At 44.6% G+C, this 19,561-nt stretch overlaps 1 protein-coding gene across 1 annotated transcript in view; it reads right to left on the reverse strand.

Annotated features, from left to right (window-relative positions):
• The window catches only part of LOC126252852 (uncharacterized), a 77,480-nt gene extending 59,851 nt beyond the window's left edge, over window positions 1-17,629 (reverse strand). The window contains exon 1 of the mRNA XM_049953803.1: window positions 17,323-17,629. Within this exon, the coding sequence (XP_049809760.1) occupies window positions 17,323-17,481 (159 nt within the window). The 5' untranslated portion in view covers window positions 17,482-17,629. The remainder of the gene's footprint in view (window positions 1-17,322) is intronic.
• Between the last annotated feature and the right edge of the window lie 1,932 nt (window positions 17,630-19,561).

The following is a 19,561-nucleotide window of genomic DNA, read 5'->3' on the forward strand; positions in this document are numbered from 1 at the left end:
CCCTTAGTAGATATTGCCTCTGTGTAATGTCCAACTGTTGGATCATCTGGTTGTGGATGGAATCTGGGCCTGGAGCCGTGTCATGTGAAGAGGTAAGAGCCTGCAAGAATTCCCATTCAGTGAAGGGTCCATTAAAGGGCTCAGCTTGGTGAGGGTTGAAACAGAAGGTGGGTCTGTTCAACTCCGTGTTTCTGCTGGAGAAAGGTGGCAGGATGGGAACAGAACGCCGATGCTGTCGCAAAGTGTGTTCTGCAAGGACCAATGGTAGTCAGAGCACCTTGGAGGACAAGCCCCTGTACAGTTGACTGTCAACCAGAAGGCTACAGGGCTTGAACCAAACCTGCAATGAGGACCCATACGTTCCCAAGGAAGAAACATAGTACTCCAATCATTCTGTTTTTTCCCTGCTTAATAAGGTAATGAGCCTTAGCACGGAGATGCTTAAAAGCGAGGAGATTGGTCTGTGAAGGGTGTCATTTAAATTGCTGCAGTGCCCGTCAGCAGTCCTGGACAGCAACTGCTACATCCTCGGTCCACCATGGTACTGGTCAATGACGAGGGGGATCTGTGGATAGGGGGACAGCGGTGCGAGCAGCATTAAGAATAGTGACAGAAATACCCTGTGCGACCACATCAATGGAGTCTGAGAGAGAGGTGTCTAAGTCAACGGCAGACGTATATAAAGGCCAGCTGACCCTGCGGAATGCCCAATGTGGGGGCCTGACTGCCTGGTGGCGGCAGGGGAATAACAGTACCTCTGGAAAGTGGTCACTGTCACAAAGATCATCACAGGGCGACCAATGTAGCCAAGCCATGAGAGCAGGGGAGGAAATGGTGAGATCGAAAGCAGTACAGGTTCCATGAGCAGCACCGACGTGGATAGGGCAACCGTCATTGAGGAGACGGTCTGTAGTAAGTTGATCAAGTAGAAGAGCCCTACCCAATGAAGTGGCACTCCCGCACAGCAGGTGGTGCATGTTGAAGTCCCCAAGGAGGAGATTTGGGGGGCGGGAGTTGCTGTATTAAAGGAGACAGTTCAACATAAGGAAGTGGCTACCTGGAGGGACGTGGACATTGCAAACAGTGACTGCCACAGTCCTCTGCACTCTAACTGCTGTCACTTCCAGGCTGGTATGAAGGGAGATCCAGTCACTAAAGACATCGGTGCGAACAAAAGCACAGACCTCTCCAGACACTATCCCGGGGCCTGCACAGTTCTGACAGAATGCTCAATAACACGAAACTTGAAACAGTGGACATTACTAAAGTGAGTTTCTTGAAGAGCAAGACAGAACAAAGAGCAGGTGACAATAATATCCTTTTCAATTCCACTGGATTATCATGTGGTCAGAGTCCAGGTGAGACACAAAGAAGCCGAGGGAAGGTCAAGTCACTTGGTCAGTGGTCTTCACCAATGAGGATTGGGTGACATCCATACAAACTGGGTATGATTCAGGATGAGGTGGAGGGGTGAAGCCCTCCAGGAAGCCAGGGAAGCCTCATCTTTTGGCTTGTGCTGCTTCTTGTTCTTCCTCAGAGGGAGGGAGGAGGCGGCGTTATCAGCAAGGGAACAGGTGGCAGTGATGTCAGGATCAGACAGAGAGTGAGTGGCTTTGGGGCCCTCAGAGCACAGGTCTCTCCTACGGCCCAAGCGTGCAAACTTCCTGTCCTGAGAATGCCGGGAAAGGGTGTTCCAAGATGGAGCCCCATCCCTAGCATGAGGCACAGAAGAGAATGTTTTCCCTGGCCGAGGAGGAGAAGCAGTTCCTGGAGGGGAAGGGATGGGAGCTGCCGAAGGTGAGGAAACAGAAGGGGGGTAAGGGGGAAGAGTGAGGAGGGGAAAGCGTAACTAAGGTAGAGGAGAGATTTACAGGGTGAAGTCTGTAAAATTTCTTCTGGGCTTCAAAGTAGCTGAGACAGTCAAGGGTCTTTATCTCCAGAATTCTTTTTTCCTTCATGTACACTGGACACTCCAGTGAGTGAGGAGAATGGAGACCCGAGCAGTTTACACAGTTAGGTGGTTGGGTGCAAGGGCTCAGTGAAGAGGGCGACCACAATCGCCACAGATGGGATGGCATCGTATCGCGAGGGCATGTGACCGAACTTGAGGCAATGACAGCAACACATGGGAGGTGGAATGTACAGTTTCACATCACGTCTTTATGCCATTATCTTGACCTTCTCAAGCAGGGTATCACCCTCAAATGCCATGATGAAAGTGCCAGTGTCTACACTATGAAAATGAACGCCATGTTGTTCTAGATTAGCCATAAGGTCATCATTGAACTCGATGAGAAGGTTTCTACGGAAAATTACATCCTGTGTCATACTGAGTGATTTGTGAGAATAAATAGCCATGGGAGGGGGGGGGGGGGTTTCCTAAACGGTCGCAGGCACAGAGGGAGGCTGGCTGACTGGTAGAAGTTGTCTTTATAAGGAGAGAGACAGAGCTCATCTTGTTTAATGACTCATCTTTGCCGAACTTGTCTTCAGTACATTCCACAGAGAAAAGAGGTTTACTGGTGGCAAAAGTCTCCCTGTCAGTCCTCGTACAGACCAGGAACTGTGGAAAGGGTCTTGCCCCTAGCCGGCATGTGTGGCCCTCCTCCAAGGGTGTATCCAAGGAGCGTAAGGCTGGAAAGGCAGAAACAGGAACTGAGACAGAACTACATTAAGGAAGAGACACAGCCATAGTACTGCGGCCAGAGAGATTAACGTATTTCATGTGCCAAATGTCCACCCTGGTACCACCCACTCCGAACAGGGGCCTGCCTTGTGGGCACCACCCAGCCACAGCAATGGCAGCTGGGCAGGATGGTCATTGCCAGGAGTTCAGATGCCCTGAAAAGATGGGCAACCACTCATTGGTTTGCATAAGGCATTCGCAGCACAGGTACCAGCAGTGTTATCCGTGATCCCTGTGGCATCAGGGGGCTCAGACAGATGGCTACATAACAGCCCCACCACGGACTGGCTACTGAGTTGGTGACCTAGCCAGGAGGCAAAACGGCTTTGGCAGAGAGGGAGGGGAAGGGGAAAAGGGGGAAGAGGGAGAGGAATCCACACCAAAGATGCTGGTGAGGGAGTTCTCCAACTGGCTCGCACTGCAGATTTCAAATTTAGAAATTGAGTTCAAACGCCTGAGGGGGCAAAAAAAAGGGAGGAGGAGGAAAAGCAACCAACCAAAACCGCAAGACAAAGGAAAGTCATGAGGATAGCAAGCCCAACACAAAGAAGAACACCAAAAGAAGGAATGGAAGGGGCAAAGGGAAAGGGAAGGAGAAGGAAGGGGTAGGGAAAGTAGCCCATAAAATAATAATAATAATAATAATAATAATGGCTGCAATAGCTCAGAGACCCATGCACACCACACTAGTACCCACCAAAGAGCTGTTGGCCCATTGGGGAAACAAACTTTGTGATCACAAGGGTAAGTAATAACATAAGTTGACAAAAAAATGTAAGGACTTCTGTATTTCTAAACATGTGAGCACAAATCTTAAATACTAACGTCAACATATTTGCAATGAACTGGTTTTAGATGGAGAAAGCAAGTCAAAATGTTATATATGTTTCATTAAGACCACAGATGTTATTTTATTTCAATAAAACAAAACACATTTGGCGACAAAGATATGTATTTCATTGTAATCGCAAGACAGATTTAAAATATCTTCAATGATTTCAGAAATAACTTCAGAAAAAAGTAGACCTCTTAGAAGAAGTCGATTAGGCAGGGAAGAGTTATGTAAACCAACACTATAGGCAACTGCAAATAAAATGTTTGTTCTACTATGTTTGTTATTGTTGATTATTGCCTACTGTCTTACGACTATTATTTTACAGGTATTGTGTGGTTTTTCTTTCACGAAATATGTGAGTACATGGTGAACAAACTGCCAGTGACTGCCACTATTTTCTTCCTCTTATCAGCCATACTTCCTAATATATAAACTACTTTCAAAGTGACAAAATGCAATGGAATAAATAAAATGTCTATAAAATGCCACACTGTACTATGTTCTTGGGGTGATACAGTCGCAATTCCTGAAATCGATTGCATGTGGCCTCTGGGCTGCTGAGGAGCACCACAGTCCTGAGTCCATGGATAAACCATGAAAATCAGCCTCATTACACCACACACAAACAGGCCTGGCCTGTGGGCAGATCGGTGAGACTAGATCAAACAGGCAGGGCCTGCACATTAGTGGGAAATGATGGGCTTCAGAAATGGCCTGCGGTTTTGGCCCATCATGGAAGTCCACTGATGCGGTCACCTATTTACATATGTCACAGACACCATGTTGATGAAATGAGACTGCAGTGATCAATCCATGCAACACACAACTTGTGTGAATACTCTGAAAATCAATACTAATGATGACAAGTAGCAACTCACCATAAAGATAATCACTGAGCTGCAGACAGGCACATAGAAAACACACACATACTGACAACTAATTTTTTGGCCATAGCCTTTGTCAGGAAACGAGAGCACATACACATTCACACAATCATTCCGACACAAGTCGTGCACACACAACAGCTGTCTCTGGCCACAGCATCAATAGCCTCTGAGAATCAGATCCAAACAAACCTCTCATCACACCTCCCTGCCTCTCGTCGGCAGCTGCTAGGCTAGCAGCAAGAAGTGGTGACAGCACTGGCTGAAAGCTGAGGGGAGTGGCAGAAAGGGGAGAAGCAATAAGAATGAGTTTGGAAGCAGCTCATGTACTCAGCTGCACCCAGCCAGCGACAATGCACGACATCTCAGTAAACAAACCATTTCATCTATTGAGAGAAAAATGAGATTTTTCCAGTGTTTTTTCCCAATTTCCCTAATTTGCCTGACACTCTTGAAATTCCATGATTTCCAGAACTTGTGGTAACCCTGGCCTGGAAAAATACAGTCAGTCGACAAAGAAAACTGCTTATACAACACTCACTCGACCCATTGTAGAATATAGCTCAAGTCTGTGGGATCCGTAGCAAATAGAACTGGGGAACAGGAGCAAATAGAACAGGGGGTACAAGGGAAGAAGAAGGGTAGCACAAATGGTCTCAGATTTGTTTGACTCAAAGGACAGTATGCTGATGAACTTTAAATGTCAGATTCTAAGACAGATTAATTATCCCACAAAGACCAACTTACAGAGTTCTAAGAAACATTATTGAGTGACCAGTCTAGGAGTATCCTACAAGCTCTAGATAAGACTAACCACAGTATACAGATGCATTACATCACTACAGATATACATCACCATAGGTTACTTCAGAAACAGCTGCCTTCAAAAATTGGTATGTCAGTAGATGAACGACTGAATAGTAAGATACAATCTGCTAGCCTTTAAGAATGGCTCTATCAATAAGTGTAGCAATTATAACATCATACAAACATACATATTTCATCTATCAAAAGCATCCCAAGCAGTAATACTGGGATTTTGGTTAAGATATTATTTACACCCTCAAACACATTACTAACTCAAAAATAACAGCCCATAGGAAATTCACTGAGAGTAAGTACAATTGCAGAATGTAAGATTTATATATCAGAAGTTGCTCTGATACATTTGTTGGTTTTGCCAACTCGCAAACATACCACAACCTTCAAACCACACCTAGATCTCCGGATATGGTAGTGATGAGATTGACAACATTAACTTCTGAAAAACATGTTGCTGTGATGACATTTGCTTCAGACACTAATAATCTAAGACTCATGTTCTGACCTGACCTAGACCTGAGGCTAGTTACAAATTAGTGTCACCTCAGCCTTGATTTAGTGTCTAAGATGCCAATGCAAAATAACTGCTCATAATCCTTAAGTTACAAATAAGATCAGAATGTCATGGAAAATTAAGATAAGAGTATTCTTAACATCAAGGGAAACTACTGATTGTTGGGATAAATCACACTACAATTTGTTATATACTAATTAACATAATCAAAACATTGAAGTGTACACACTTCCAGGAAAAAAGTGTGTTCACTTAGCCACAAGATTGCCTAGAACTATTTGAAACATAGAAAAAAAAAGAGAGACAAGAATAGCAAATGAAGCAAAAGAGGAAACTAATTTAAAAGGTGAATAGGGAGCTTATTTCAGTTAGTCCAAAAATTGTGAATCCTAAAAACAACATTTTTCTGTCACCAAGTCTAGCAGATAATTCAGATTACAACAAAGCTCCATACATAGTGTAGAGTTTCTAAACAATATTGTAGGAAAAGACAGACTGCTACTTACTGTAAAGATGACATGTTAAGTTGCAGGCAAGCACAATTAAAAGACTTTTACACATAAGGCTTCAGCCACAGCCTTTGACCGAAAAAGAAAGACACACAACACAGATCATTCATTCACACAAGCAAGTACACGTCATGCACACATGACTGCCAACTCTGGCAACTCAAGACCAGAATGTTAACTATCACATGGAAAATGCCAACTGGTGCAGCATCAGGAGGCTATAATAGGGCAGGGAGGTGGGGAAAACTGGGAGAAAAAGGAGAGGAGTAGGTAAGGCCAGGTGTGTGCAATGGCAGAAGGCAGCAAACAAAGATGATTGGAGACGAGGCTGATGAGTGAAAGTACTGAGGGGATGGAAATTGTTAGGTGGTGGGTGTGGGAATGGTATGTTACCCTAGTTTGAGGCCAGGATAATTACAGGAACAGAGATATACCATAAACATAAATCCCATCCACAGTTTGAAAAAGCTGGTGGTGGTGGTGGTGGTGGTGGTGGTGGTGGCGGCGGTGGTGAGGAGGTGGTTCCAGATGGCTTGGGTAGTAGAGCACCCATTGAAATCAAGCATGTTGTGTTCAGCTGCATGTTGTGCCACAGGGTGGTCTACTTTGCTCTTGGTGGTGGCTGTTCATCCTGGTGAACAGCTGGTTGGTAATCATATCAATATAAAAATCTGTGCAATGACTGAAGCAGAGCTGGTAAATAACTAGGCTGCTTTCACAGGTGACCCAGCCCCTGATGAGGTAGGATAAATCAGTGACAAGACTGGAATAGGAAGAGCTGGGTGGCTGGATTGTACAGGTCTTGCATCTGGGTCTTCCACAAGATATGATCTTGTGGCAAGGGGTTGGGAGTGGCATAGGAATGGACTAGGATGTTATGGAGGAGGTCGAGTGGCTGATGGAACACCACTTCAGGAGAGGTTGAGAAGGAGCTCAGGTAAGATGTCCTTCGTTTCAGGGCATGATGATACACAACCAAAGCCCTGGCAAAGGATGTGGTTCAGCTGTTCCAGTCTGGGGTGGTATTGGGTGAGGAAGGGGACACTTGGAGGTGCAGATGGAGTTATCAGAGAGGAGGTGGTCTATGTCTAGGGATGTGACACGCTCAGTTGAGAAGGACCTGGTGAAGCGGATGGGAGAGAGAGTGTTAAGATTGTGAAAGAACGAAGATAAGGGTGTCTAGGGTCTGAACCCAATGGCATCGTCTATGAACCTGAACCAGAGTGATCCCTTCCCAGAAGTCCGACGCAACCTCTAATCTTCACTTAAAGCCTTAGACCCTCCCCACAACATCTCCCCTGAATCCATTTCCCTCCTCATCCCCATGGCATCCCATACACCCACCTTCTCTACACTCCACAAAATCCTCAAATTCAACAATCTTGAACGTCCCCTTGTAGCTGGTTATTACGTCCCCACTGAAAGAATTTTGGCCCTCAATGACTAACACCTCCAATCAATTGTCCATAATCAACCCTCCCACAATAAAGATAGCAACCACTTCCTTCACTGACTCTGTACCATCCCTGCCCCTTTACCTCCTGGATCCCTATCGTCATTGTTTAAGCCCGTTCCCTATACACAAACATCCCTCATGCTCATGGTCTACCGAAAGGTAGTTTTCAATAGTGTCCTTCAGACTCCAAACGCACTACCTCACTTGTCATTCACCTCGGTAACTTTATCCTAACCCACGACTACTTGTCCTTTGAAAGGAATACATGGAAACAAGTCCACCACACAGCCAATGGCACCCACACGACACCCTCCTACGCCAACTTGTTTATGGGCCATTTAGAGGAGGCCTTACGAGCCTCCCAGAACACCAAATCCCTTGTGTGGTTCAGATTCACTGATTATATAATCATGATATGGATTCAGGGCCAAGACACCTTATCAGGTCCTCAACTCTACCAGGATAAACAGCCATTGCCAAACTGCAGGAAAGAGCAAAGTAGACCACCCTGTGGCATAACATGCAGCTGAACATAATATGCCTGATTTCAATGGCTGCTTCTCTACTCAAGCCATCTGGATCCTCTCCTCCACCACCAGCTTTTCTGAACTGCACAGATGGGTGTTACCCTTACAACACATCTCCACTCCCATAATTATCATGATCTCAACTTATGGTAACATAATGCCCCTACACTCACCAACCAACAGGTTCCGCCCCACTACGTCCTACCACCTCCTCTCCAATCTCATCTCCACCCTCTTTGGCTGCTGCCCTTTGCCACTGCACCTGCCCATCTTTCCCTACCCCCCTCCTTTTGCTTCCTATTTTCCCCACTTCCCTGCAACACAACCCTGACACTGTGCCTTTTTTTTTTTTTTTTTTTAGGGTGCAAAACTGCTACGGTAATTAGCGCCCGGTGTGTGGCTGAGGGAAAGGTACAAAAACCATATTGGAAATCAGCAGCAATGGGAGCGAAACTCAAAAAGTGGGGAAACTAAAAAACAGAAGCAAAGCTTAGAAAACCACTGTAGAAGGGGGGGTTGTCTGTCCCCAAAAAGAGCTTCAAATGACTGACGTCCTCTCACTGACACTAATAAACTCGAGAACGCAATCGGCTGAGCGCATGTCATCTGCTAAAATGGAAGATACATCAGGCAACAGCTGTAGATGGGCGCATAACGGAGTAAAATAGGGGCACTCAAGTAAAAGGTGTCTCACCGTCCACAGTTAAGACCAGTCTGGACAAAGCGGGGGAGGATCACCAATTAAAAGATGTCGATGGCTAAAAAGGCAGTGCCCTATCCGGAGTCTAGTTAAAATTACCTCCTCCAGACAATGAGTGTGGGAGGAAGAGGTCCAAGCACAAGGAAGAGCTTTCATGTCCCGCAATTTATTATTGGGAAGTGTAGACCAATGTGCGTGCCATAAAAGAGCAACACAACGACATAAAACACTCAGTAGATTGGCGAAGGGAACCATGCGAACAGCAGGCTGAAGAAGAGAGACTACAGCCTTGGGCATTATATTGGCCGCCTCATTTCCACGGATACTGTGTCCAGGGATTCAGAGGAATGCCACAGAGATGCCCCCCAAATGAAGCAAGTGGGGGCAGTCCTGAATCCTGTGGACCATAGGGTGGACAGGGTAGAGCACTTGGAGACTGAGGAGAGAGCTGAGTGAATCTGAGCATATAATATACCGTATCCACTGATGGCGACGGATGTATTGGACAGCCTGGAGAACAGCATAAAGCTCCGCAGTAAAAACCGAACACTGGTCGGGAAGCCAAAATCAATTAGGGGTGTCGCCAACAATATAGGCACTCCCAACACCAAATGTTTTTGAGCCGTCAATGTCAATAAATGTGGCATCCTTCATTTGTGCGCATAGGGCAGCAAATGCCTGACGATAAACGAGAGAAGGGGTACCATCCTTGGGAAACTGACAAAGATCATGGAGCAGGCAGAAAGTTTTAGGAAAGTGGAAGGAAAGAGAACGTAGCAGTTGATGGAAGTGGACTCCCAGTGGTAGCAGAGAGGAAGCGTGGCCTGCATACCCTAAATCCAGGAAGGCGTCGAAAAAAAGGTCATGGGCCGGATTAGCAGGCATGGAAGACAGATGGCTAGCATAACCACTCAGAAGGACAGCTCGCCGATTGGACAGCAGAGATTCAGCAGTCTCAGCATAAAGGCTTTCCACAGGACTGGTGTAAAAAGTTACAGATGCTAAACACAATCCACAGTGGTGGACAGAGTCAAGACGCCAAAGAGGAGAGGAGTAAACTATGCATCCATAGTCCAATTTCGAGCGCACTAAGATGCGATAGAGGCAGAGAAAGACCACTCGGTCTGCTCCCCAAGAGGTACCATTCAGGACACAGAGGGTGTTGAGGGATCCCAGACAGCGAACCAAACGATAGGAAACGTGGGAGGACCAGCACAGTTTTCTGTCAAACATAACACCCAAGAATTTTGCGACGTCCGTGAATGGAAGGTTGACAGGGTCTAGATGTAGGGAAGACGGAAGAAACTCCATACTATGCCAAAAATTGACACAAACGGTCTTACTGGGAGAAAAGTGGAAGCCGGTTTTGATGCTCCAAGAGTGGAGGCGATCGAAACATCCTTGAAGGCAACGTTCAAGAAAGCTGGTCTGTTGAGATCTGTAGTAGATTGCAAAATCATCCACAAAGAGGGAGCCTGAGACATCGCAAAGAAGACAATTCATAATCGGATTTATGGCAATGGCAAACAGTACAACACTTAGCACAGAGCCCTGGTGTACCCCGTTTTCTTGGGAGAAAGTATGGGAGAGAGTAGTGTTCACCCGCACTTTAAACGTGCGCTCTGCCATAAATTAATGAAAAAAAGGGGCAGCCAACCTCGACAACCCCAAGAGAACAGTGTGTGGAGGATGCCTGTCCTCCAACAGATATTGTAAGCTCTCTCCAGATCAAAAAATATTGCTACTGTTTGGCGTTTCCTTAGAAAATTGTTGATGATATAAGTAGAGAGAGAAACAAGATGGTCAACTGTAGAACGATGCTTTCAGAAACTGCAACGGGCAGGTGTTAAAAGGCTTCGGGACTCCAGCCACCAGGTTAAACAGCAATTCACCATACGCTCCAAAACCTTACATACACTACTTGAGAGAGAAATGGGGTGATAGCTAGATGGGAGATGTTTGTCCTTTCCAGGTTTCAGAACAGGAACGACGATAGCTTCCCGCCATCTTCTGGGAAAAGTACTGTCCATCCAAATTCGATTATAAAGGCGAAGGAGGTAGCGCAGACTATGGTATGATAAATGCAGCAACATTTGGATGTGGATACCATCTGGAAGAGCGAGAAGAAGAGAGTGCGTGTTGGAGTTCCCGCATGGAGACAACAGTATTATAGCTTTCGCTATGTGGAGAGGAGAAAGCAAGAGGTTGCACTACCGCTGCATGTTTCTTTGGGAGAAAGGCTGGCAGGTAATTTGAAGAGCTCGACATCTCAGCAAAGTGTTGACCCAATGAGTTCAAAATTGCAACGGTGTCCACTAAGGTATCAAAGAGCCCAGAGATCGGGGAGAAACCAGGCGCACCAGATAACCGTCGAATTCGACTCCGAACTTCGGAGGAGGGAGTGAAGGTGTTAAAAGAGCAAGTAAAGAAGTCCCAGCTTGTCTTCTTGCTATTGCAGATGATGTGACTGCATCGCGCACGTAACTGCTTATAGCGGATACAGTTGGCCAAAGTAGGATGGTGGCAGAAAACGCGAAGAGTGCGTCACCGCTCGCGTACTGCATAAGGGCACTCTTTGTTCCATCAAGGATCTGGGGGGCGCCGGGGGAAATCAGAGGTGCGAGGTATTGAATGTTCCACGGCTGTAAGAATAACTTCTGTAATATGAGTGACCTGATCGTCAATGCTAGGAAAGTGACGGTCATCGAATGTCGCTAGAGACAAGAAAAGTGTCCAATTGGCTTAGGCAAACTTCCAGCATCTCGGGGAAATGCTCACTTGAGTGTGTGTCAGCATGAGCGAACCACTCAAAGCAGCAAGCTAGCTGAACAGTACCAACCGAAAGGTCCAAATGAGAGAAATTTGTCATGGAGGCAGACAAAAATGTAGGGTCCCCAGTGTTGAGGCAAACAAGATCCGCTTGTTGGAAGACATCAGTCAATAGGGAGCCTCGCGTACAAGGATGTGGAGATCCCCAAAGCGGGTGGTGGGCATTGAAGTCCCCAACCAGCAAATAGGGGGGCGGAAGCTGACCAAGAGATGAAGGAGATCAGCGCTTGCCATCATTGTGGACGATTGAATGTATACAGTACAAAGAGAGAAGGTGTATCCAGAAAGGGAATGACGGACAGCAACAGCTTGGAAGGAACTGTTTAAGGGGATTGGGTGATAATGGACAGTATCATGGAGAAGAATCATGAGTCCTCCATGTGCTGGAGAGCCATCAACAGAGGGGAGATCAAACCAGACTGAATGAAAATGAGGGAATACAAAGCGATTGTGGTGACACAGGTTTGTTTCCTGAAGACAGAAGACGACTGGCGAGTAGGATCATAAGAGGATCGAGAATTCATCCCGATTGGCTCTAATGCTGCAGATATTCCAATGGATAATGGACATAGGGTGGACAGAAAAGGGAAGAATCTTAACACTGTTGCTCTCAACTCAACGACTGCTGAGAGCCGGTGGCCGACAGCGTGGAATGGTATTCAGCCGGAGATTCTGATCCATAGGTTGTTCGGGAGCAGTTCCTGCCATCAGCAATCGGCTGGTTGATCGGCCACCAACAGTGCGCCTTGGTGACACGGAAGATGGCTGAGGGCGGTTACTGCCAGGTGGCGCTGTAGATGAGACACGCTGTGGCGGAGAAGGAGAGGAACTGGGTTTCTTATGAGCCTTCTTGGAAACAGGACACTGAGATGGAGAAACTGATTGTTGTGAAGTCGGGGTATGTAAAAAATCTTTGCGAGTAGGGTCTTTTTTGGAAGTCCGGGTGTCTGATTTTGGGGCAATTGCGATTTAGCAGAAGCCGATGAAGGGTGAGCCGCAGAGTGAGCAGGTGATAGTGGGGAGGCTGAACGGGCGATCTTTGCGCTGGCCGATTTGACGACCCTGGCACTAAAGGTGATATCACAAGTCTGCGTGGCTGCCTCCTTAGTAGGCGGAGGAGATGCAAGGACAGTGCTATATTTTCCTGTGGGAGGCACAGTCGGCTTTTGACTGGCGAATAACTTACAAGCAGCAAATGTTGACACCTTTTCCTTCACTCTGATTTCCTGAATAAGCCATTCATCTTTGAAAATCTCTAGAGAAAGCAGCGTGGTCATAGTTCATGCAACGAAGGGATGGAGGTGGTCAAGCACCTTCATGGGCATCCTTGCCACAAGTAACACATTTGACTGGATTGGAACACGACTGGCTGGTATGATTGAACCGCCGACAGCGATAGCAACGTGTAGGGTTGGGGATGTAAGGGCGAACTGAAATTATCTCATAGCCCGTTTTTATGTTCAATGGAAGTTGAACTCTGTCAAATGTCAAGAAGATAGTACAAGTTGGAACCAAGTCCTTGTCAACACTTTTCATGACGTGATGAACAGCCGTTACGCCCTGGTCAGACAGGTAGTTTTGAATTTCCTCATCGGACAATCCGTCGAGGGAGCTTGTATAAACCACCCCACCTGATGAAACTAAAGTGTGGTGCGCTTCCAGCCGGACAGGGAAGGTGTGTAGCAGTGAAGTTCGCAGCAATTTTTGTGCCTGGAGGGCACTGACTGCTTCTAACAACAAGGTGCCATTTCGTAATCGGGAACAAGACTTTACAGGACCTGCAACTGTGTCAACACCTTTCTGAATAATGAAAGGGTTGACTGTGGAGAAGTTTTGACCTTCGTCCGACCGAGAAACAACAAGGAACTGTGGCACTGATGGAAGAATTGTCCTTGGCTGAGACTCATTTAACTTTCACTTGTGAGCAGACATAGTAGATGATGAGGAAACCATTGCGGAAGTATCCCCCATGATTACCGGCGTCTCCGATGGCGTGCTCCTTCCTTGTAGGGGCCCTCTCTGAGGGCACTCCAGCCTTAGGTGATTGTTCACACCTCCCGAGAAACGGACGAAGGGACCAATCGGCACTTTCGGAAGGTACCAGCTCAGGTAATCACCTCTCCCTGGGACTAGCCGTTACCAGGGGGTATGTATGTGTGCTACCTGTCTACCTGGGGCGGGGAATTACACGTTACCCCGTCACCAGCTACGCGCAGGAATGCGTGGGTCGGCCTTCAGACATGCACAGAGAGGAAAAACGAGAAAGGGAGGAACAAAGAAAAGGAAAGAAGAGAGGTCTCAAATGCCGCAGCGGAGAAGAGGGTAAAGAGAAGAGCACAAAGCAACTACAGAGACTTTCCAGCATAGAAAGTAAAGAAGAGAGACTGTCTTACAGTTACAAGCGTCCGTCTCTGGACGTAGGCACAAAACATACTTCCAGAGGGCGAGAAGGGGAAGGGACAAGGCGGAGGTGAGGGTGTGGGGGAGGATAGGGGATGGGGAAGGAAGTGGAAAAGGAAGGTATGCAGCCCGGAAAGGAAAGAGGGCCGCACTAGCTCGGGGTCCCGTGCTCGCCACGCACATATCCCAAAAGAGTTGTGGAGCCCCTAGGGGCGACGCTGTGCCTGTTGGCATTCTAGTTCCTGCACGCTCTCCCAGACAGCACTTCTCTCTTTCCCCACCAAAACACTGCTATCCCTTCCCCTTCGCTTCTGCTACAAATTGCAGCTTGCATTCCATTCTGGACCCAGCTGCTGGAGCTAATGATCATGTGTGCATGAGATGAGCTTGCTTGTGTGAATGAATGATGTATATTTCTCTTTGATGAACAATGTGAGGAAGCTGAAGAGAAGGTTATGAGATTACACAGGAAATTGCTACAAGCAAACAGGAATCCTCAAACATAATTTACTTATCAGCACACGCAAAAGCAAGTTCCTATAACAAGCTATACAAAAAAGAAACAGTATCCAAATCAGACTTAATCTATTAAAAATCAATATAATAGCATTCAGAAAATGTATGGCACAGTTCACAAAATTAAAGGGTGTTTTGATTACAAATCTCAGGTGATTAAGGATAAGGATGGCAATATGGTTTTTGAAAAATGCAGAATTTTATCAACAGGCAATAAATATTTTGACAATCTACTGAATTATTCTGACCCAAATCACCAATTACAAATTCCACCAGCAGCCCTAACGAAGACCAGATTCCAGCATTAACATATGAAGTAGTGCTCGGAAGTATCAGAAACATAAAAAATGGAAAGGTACCCGAGAGTGACGAAATTCAAGCTGAAATACTAAAATATGAAGAAGTGAAGCATAGATGTTTGTTTCACCCAGTACAGCTAATCCGGAAAAAAGAGAATTTAAAAACACAAAGGAAAGAACCATTAATATTCCTAAAACATACGAAAGGAGATAGGGGAAGACTTCAGAAACCCTAAGGGAAAATCATTACCTAACGTAGCATTTAAAATTTTATCCTGCTTATTGGTAAACTGCATGAAAACATATGCAGGAAATATAGACAGGGATTATCAAAATGGCTTTACACAGTCAACACATTTGTACAACTCAATTCACAGGCAAAGCCTGTGGAATGTAGTGATGGACTTGGGATTTCCAATTCAACTTGTAAACCTCTGCAAAATATGCATTGATGATAATATAGGCATGGTTTTGCTAAATTGAATAAAATCTGACCACTTTAATAATAAAACTGTGCTCTGTCCCCTTCTATCTGTAATGTTCATTGGAGAATTTTTAAAAACTATTACCTACTAGGATCCCCCCACAGAAATAAAACGAAGGTTTTGGCATATGCAGATGATACAGAAAAAGAGAAATGGAGATTAGACAGTTATTTGTGGAGCTTTTAGAAGAAGCTTCCAAGTTTGCCCTAAAGACAAACAAACAGAAAACAAAATATATGACAGTTAAAAGATGTAGAGATGAACAAGACCACCAATCACACAAATAATTAGAAAGCATAAACTCAAACATGTTGTACAGTTCAAATTTCCACAAGCAATGATACACGAACAACATCAGAAACAATTAGCAGTGAAAATGATACTACAAAATGCTAACAGGCCTACTGTTCTACTTAAAAACTTCTAATGTCTAGACTACTGACAAGTAAAACTAAAACAAAGCTATATAACACAATCATCAGACCAATCCTAACCTATGGAGCAGAAACAGAGTTTAACGAAAAGAGAACACCAATTACACCAGTATTTGAAAACAAAAAGTACAAGAAAATCTTTGGTCCTTGTTATGATGATGGACTGCAAAGCTCAAAAAGACGACGCACACATCATCACAATAAGCAACAACAATGAGAATAATAAATTCTAGAAGACTCCAGTGGACAGGGCATCTGATCAGAAAGAAATAGGATCAAGCAGTTTCAAGAATATTCATGGAGAAATCATTTTGTAAGAGACCAAAGCAGAGACCCAGGAATACATGGGAAAATGAAATTAAAACAGTATGTGACAGGTTGGGCATAAATACTTGGCAGGATGTAGCGCAAGATAGAAGAATTTTGAGGCAAAATGTGAAGTAAGCAAATAAGCTTCAATTGCTTTAGAAGCCACGAAAAGGAAGAATAAAAGTCAGCATTGGCACTTATCACAAATTGTCACAACATCGGATATGTTCACAAAAACAAGTATGGTAAGTTTTTTGAGACCAAAGGTAGTTCACAACCAGACTGGGAAAAGTCACGCCTCTGAATTAAAAGGCACAATAGCTTAGCTAGATTTGCATGAACAAGATTACAGCTAAGAGTCATTTTAAAAATAATAACATCAATCCTGTTATAAGAATTATATCCAGTGTCCTTTGCAGAACATGCCACAGCTACCACTTGGAAAACTAGGTATTGTGATAATTCCCCCACGATATAAATATTAACCAATCTTTTTTGTTATCAATACTTTTTCTCGAAAATTTACGGTTTTCATACTAGGTCCAAATACAATGTCTATGATGGGTTTAATGTTAGTACGGATAGGAATCTGATGAATACATAGGTGCCCAACTTATCACCAAATCACACTTAACGTCTTGAGCCTAAAACAGTTATATAAAAAAAAAAAATTCATTTGGCAATTCTTACTCCATTGAAGATAACTTTCCCTTTGGAAGGTTAGTGTAGGTAGTCACAATCAAAATGAGAAACGAATTTCTTTTACACACACACACACACACACACACACACACACACACACACACACACAAGTGGGAATGTGTAGAGAGATTTGAAAAGATTGAAGTATCAGAAAAGTGTATCATCACCTAAATTCATGGCATGCATAAAGTTTCTCTTCCACTGTATCGAAGAAAACACTAGGTTGCCATCACACATAACATTGTTTACAACTGGAAGGAGGAGTTATTCGAAACGCACCCACAAACGTTTCAGTTGTCTTTAGATAGTTCATAGTTAGCATATATTATCGTTCAAGTACACATTGAATGTTACACACAGAATGTCAACCTAGCGCAATACAGTTCGTAATTTTGCTGCACGCGCGATATAATACCTGAGCAACCCTCGTTTTTCTTCCATTTCGATCTTCCTTGATTATCAGCTTTCCTCTACCAAAGGCGTTCAAAGAAGGATACGTTACATTACTTCTTCCAAGTCCTGACAGTGTATCGAGGTCCCTGAAGACGTCAAATTCGTTTGTCCAGGTAGACATTTCCTCACACAAAAACTTCGAAACGTTGTACTATCTTGTTGACAGTATTCGCATGCAACTGCATGAAAAACACAACATTTATGTCGTCACAAATATAGCACACAGTTGCGCAAAACACACAAGCAGACGATGTCATGCAACAAAACCGTCTGCGGTCTGCGCATGTTCTAGCTTGAATCCAGCTGCTCCACCATCGTCGAACTATCGATACTTTTGATAGACAGGACAGCCGAATGTAAATCGATTATTCCATGATTTTTTTTTCTAAATTGTATTTGGGCTTTAGGAGCTGCTGCACCATTGAACAATACAATAATCAAATTCCACAAGAAAATGAGGCATTATCAAAGCATGTTAAGGTGGTTTTTACAGACGATGTATAAAGCAAGTTTCACAGTGGACGTCAACGGAACGGAAATCAGGACATCAGAGTGTGCTCATAATCGACGTCATTTCACCACAGTCTAGCATAAAATGTTAGACTGTGATTTCATGTCGTCATTTCACATCACATCATAATTCGCCATTTCACAGCATAGGAGAATATTTTGACGTCACGTGACTCAACTTTCAGTCGACGTGACGTTGTCCACGGTGCGAATTGAATTACGCCCATTACCGAACGGTGAAAATGAGGTCATGGCATACCATGCGTGACATAAAAAGTCGCAGTATAGTGTCGGGATTGAGAAGCTAAAGGCCAATTCACTCTGGCTGTCACGTCCACGTTTACATCTGCATCTAAACTCTATGGAACACTCTGAAATGCCCACTGCATCAATTATTTGAGCTGTTTACCGTTCCACTCACTTATGGACTGCAGGAAGAATGATTGTTTAAACGCATCTGTGCGTTAGGTAATTAATCTAACCTTGTCCTCACGATCCCGACGGAAGCAATAAGTATGGGATTGTATTATATTCCTAGAGTCAACATTAACAGACGAATCTTGAAAAAAAAATCATAACAGGCCATGGCATCTTTGCTCCAGATGCCAAAACCTATTTACTTCGAGTAAGCTATTAACACAGCATCTGCTGGGTTCCTCTATGCAGTACCCAGTACACGTAGAGATGTTCATAAGATGAATAAGGTCTTAAAGCTCAAGAATTTTCGGCGCAAGGACTTTGAGTGCCTTCTCCATCCTGAGGTGGGCTGTGAAGGTGACCCCACTACCTCATAAAATGACACCTTCTGCAGCAATTTATCAAGCTGAAACTTCCTGGCAGATTAAAACTTTGTACCGGACTGAGACTCGAACTCGGGACCTTTGCCTTTTGCAAGCCAGTACTCTACCATCTGAGCCACCCAAGCACGACTCACGCCCCGTCCACACAGCTTTATTTCCGTCAGTACCTCGTCTCCTACCTTCCAAACTTCACAGAAGCTCTCCTGCGAAAATTGCAGAACTAGCACACCTGGAAGAAAGGATATTACAGAGACATGGCTTTGCCACAGCCTGGGGGATGTTTCTAGAATGAAATTTTCTTTCTGCAGTGGTGTGTGCTGATATGAAACTTCCTGGCAGATCAAAACTGTGTGCCAGGAAATTTTCATCTATTTCTGAAAAACTTGGACTCCTTGTTGTGCTATCTGTCAGACAGGGGGAAGCAAATTATTATTTGTGGGGACTTCAATGTAGATTCTCTGAAAGAGGGTAATAGGAAAAATGACCTTGAAGTATTACTCGGTTCTTTCAATTTGACACCCGTTATTGATTTTCCTACTCGGGTGGTAAAGGATAGCAGCTCACTGATAGATAACTTCTTTATAGACCAAAATAAGTTTAACCAGACAAATGCTCAGCTTGTTGAGAATGGTCTTTCTGATCATGGTGCACAGCTAGTTACAATATATGACATAGCTCCATTCAGCAATACTAAACAGTCCTCCAAAGTAGTACGTTCAGTCAACGATTTAACAATTGCAAATTTCAAGGAAAGCCTACAGCAGTTAGACTGGGATGAGGTGTACCGTGAACCTGATGCCAATTTAAAATATAATTTATTTCATGACATTTTTGTAAATGCATTTGAAAACTGCTTCCCCAAGAAAATAGTTAAATATACTCGTAAGAAAC

Source organism: Schistocerca nitens, chromosome 4, assembly GCF_023898315.1.
Source record: "Schistocerca nitens isolate TAMUIC-IGC-003100 chromosome 4, iqSchNite1.1, whole genome shotgun sequence".
Taxonomy (NCBI): Eukaryota; Metazoa; Arthropoda; class Insecta; order Orthoptera; family Acrididae; genus Schistocerca; species Schistocerca nitens.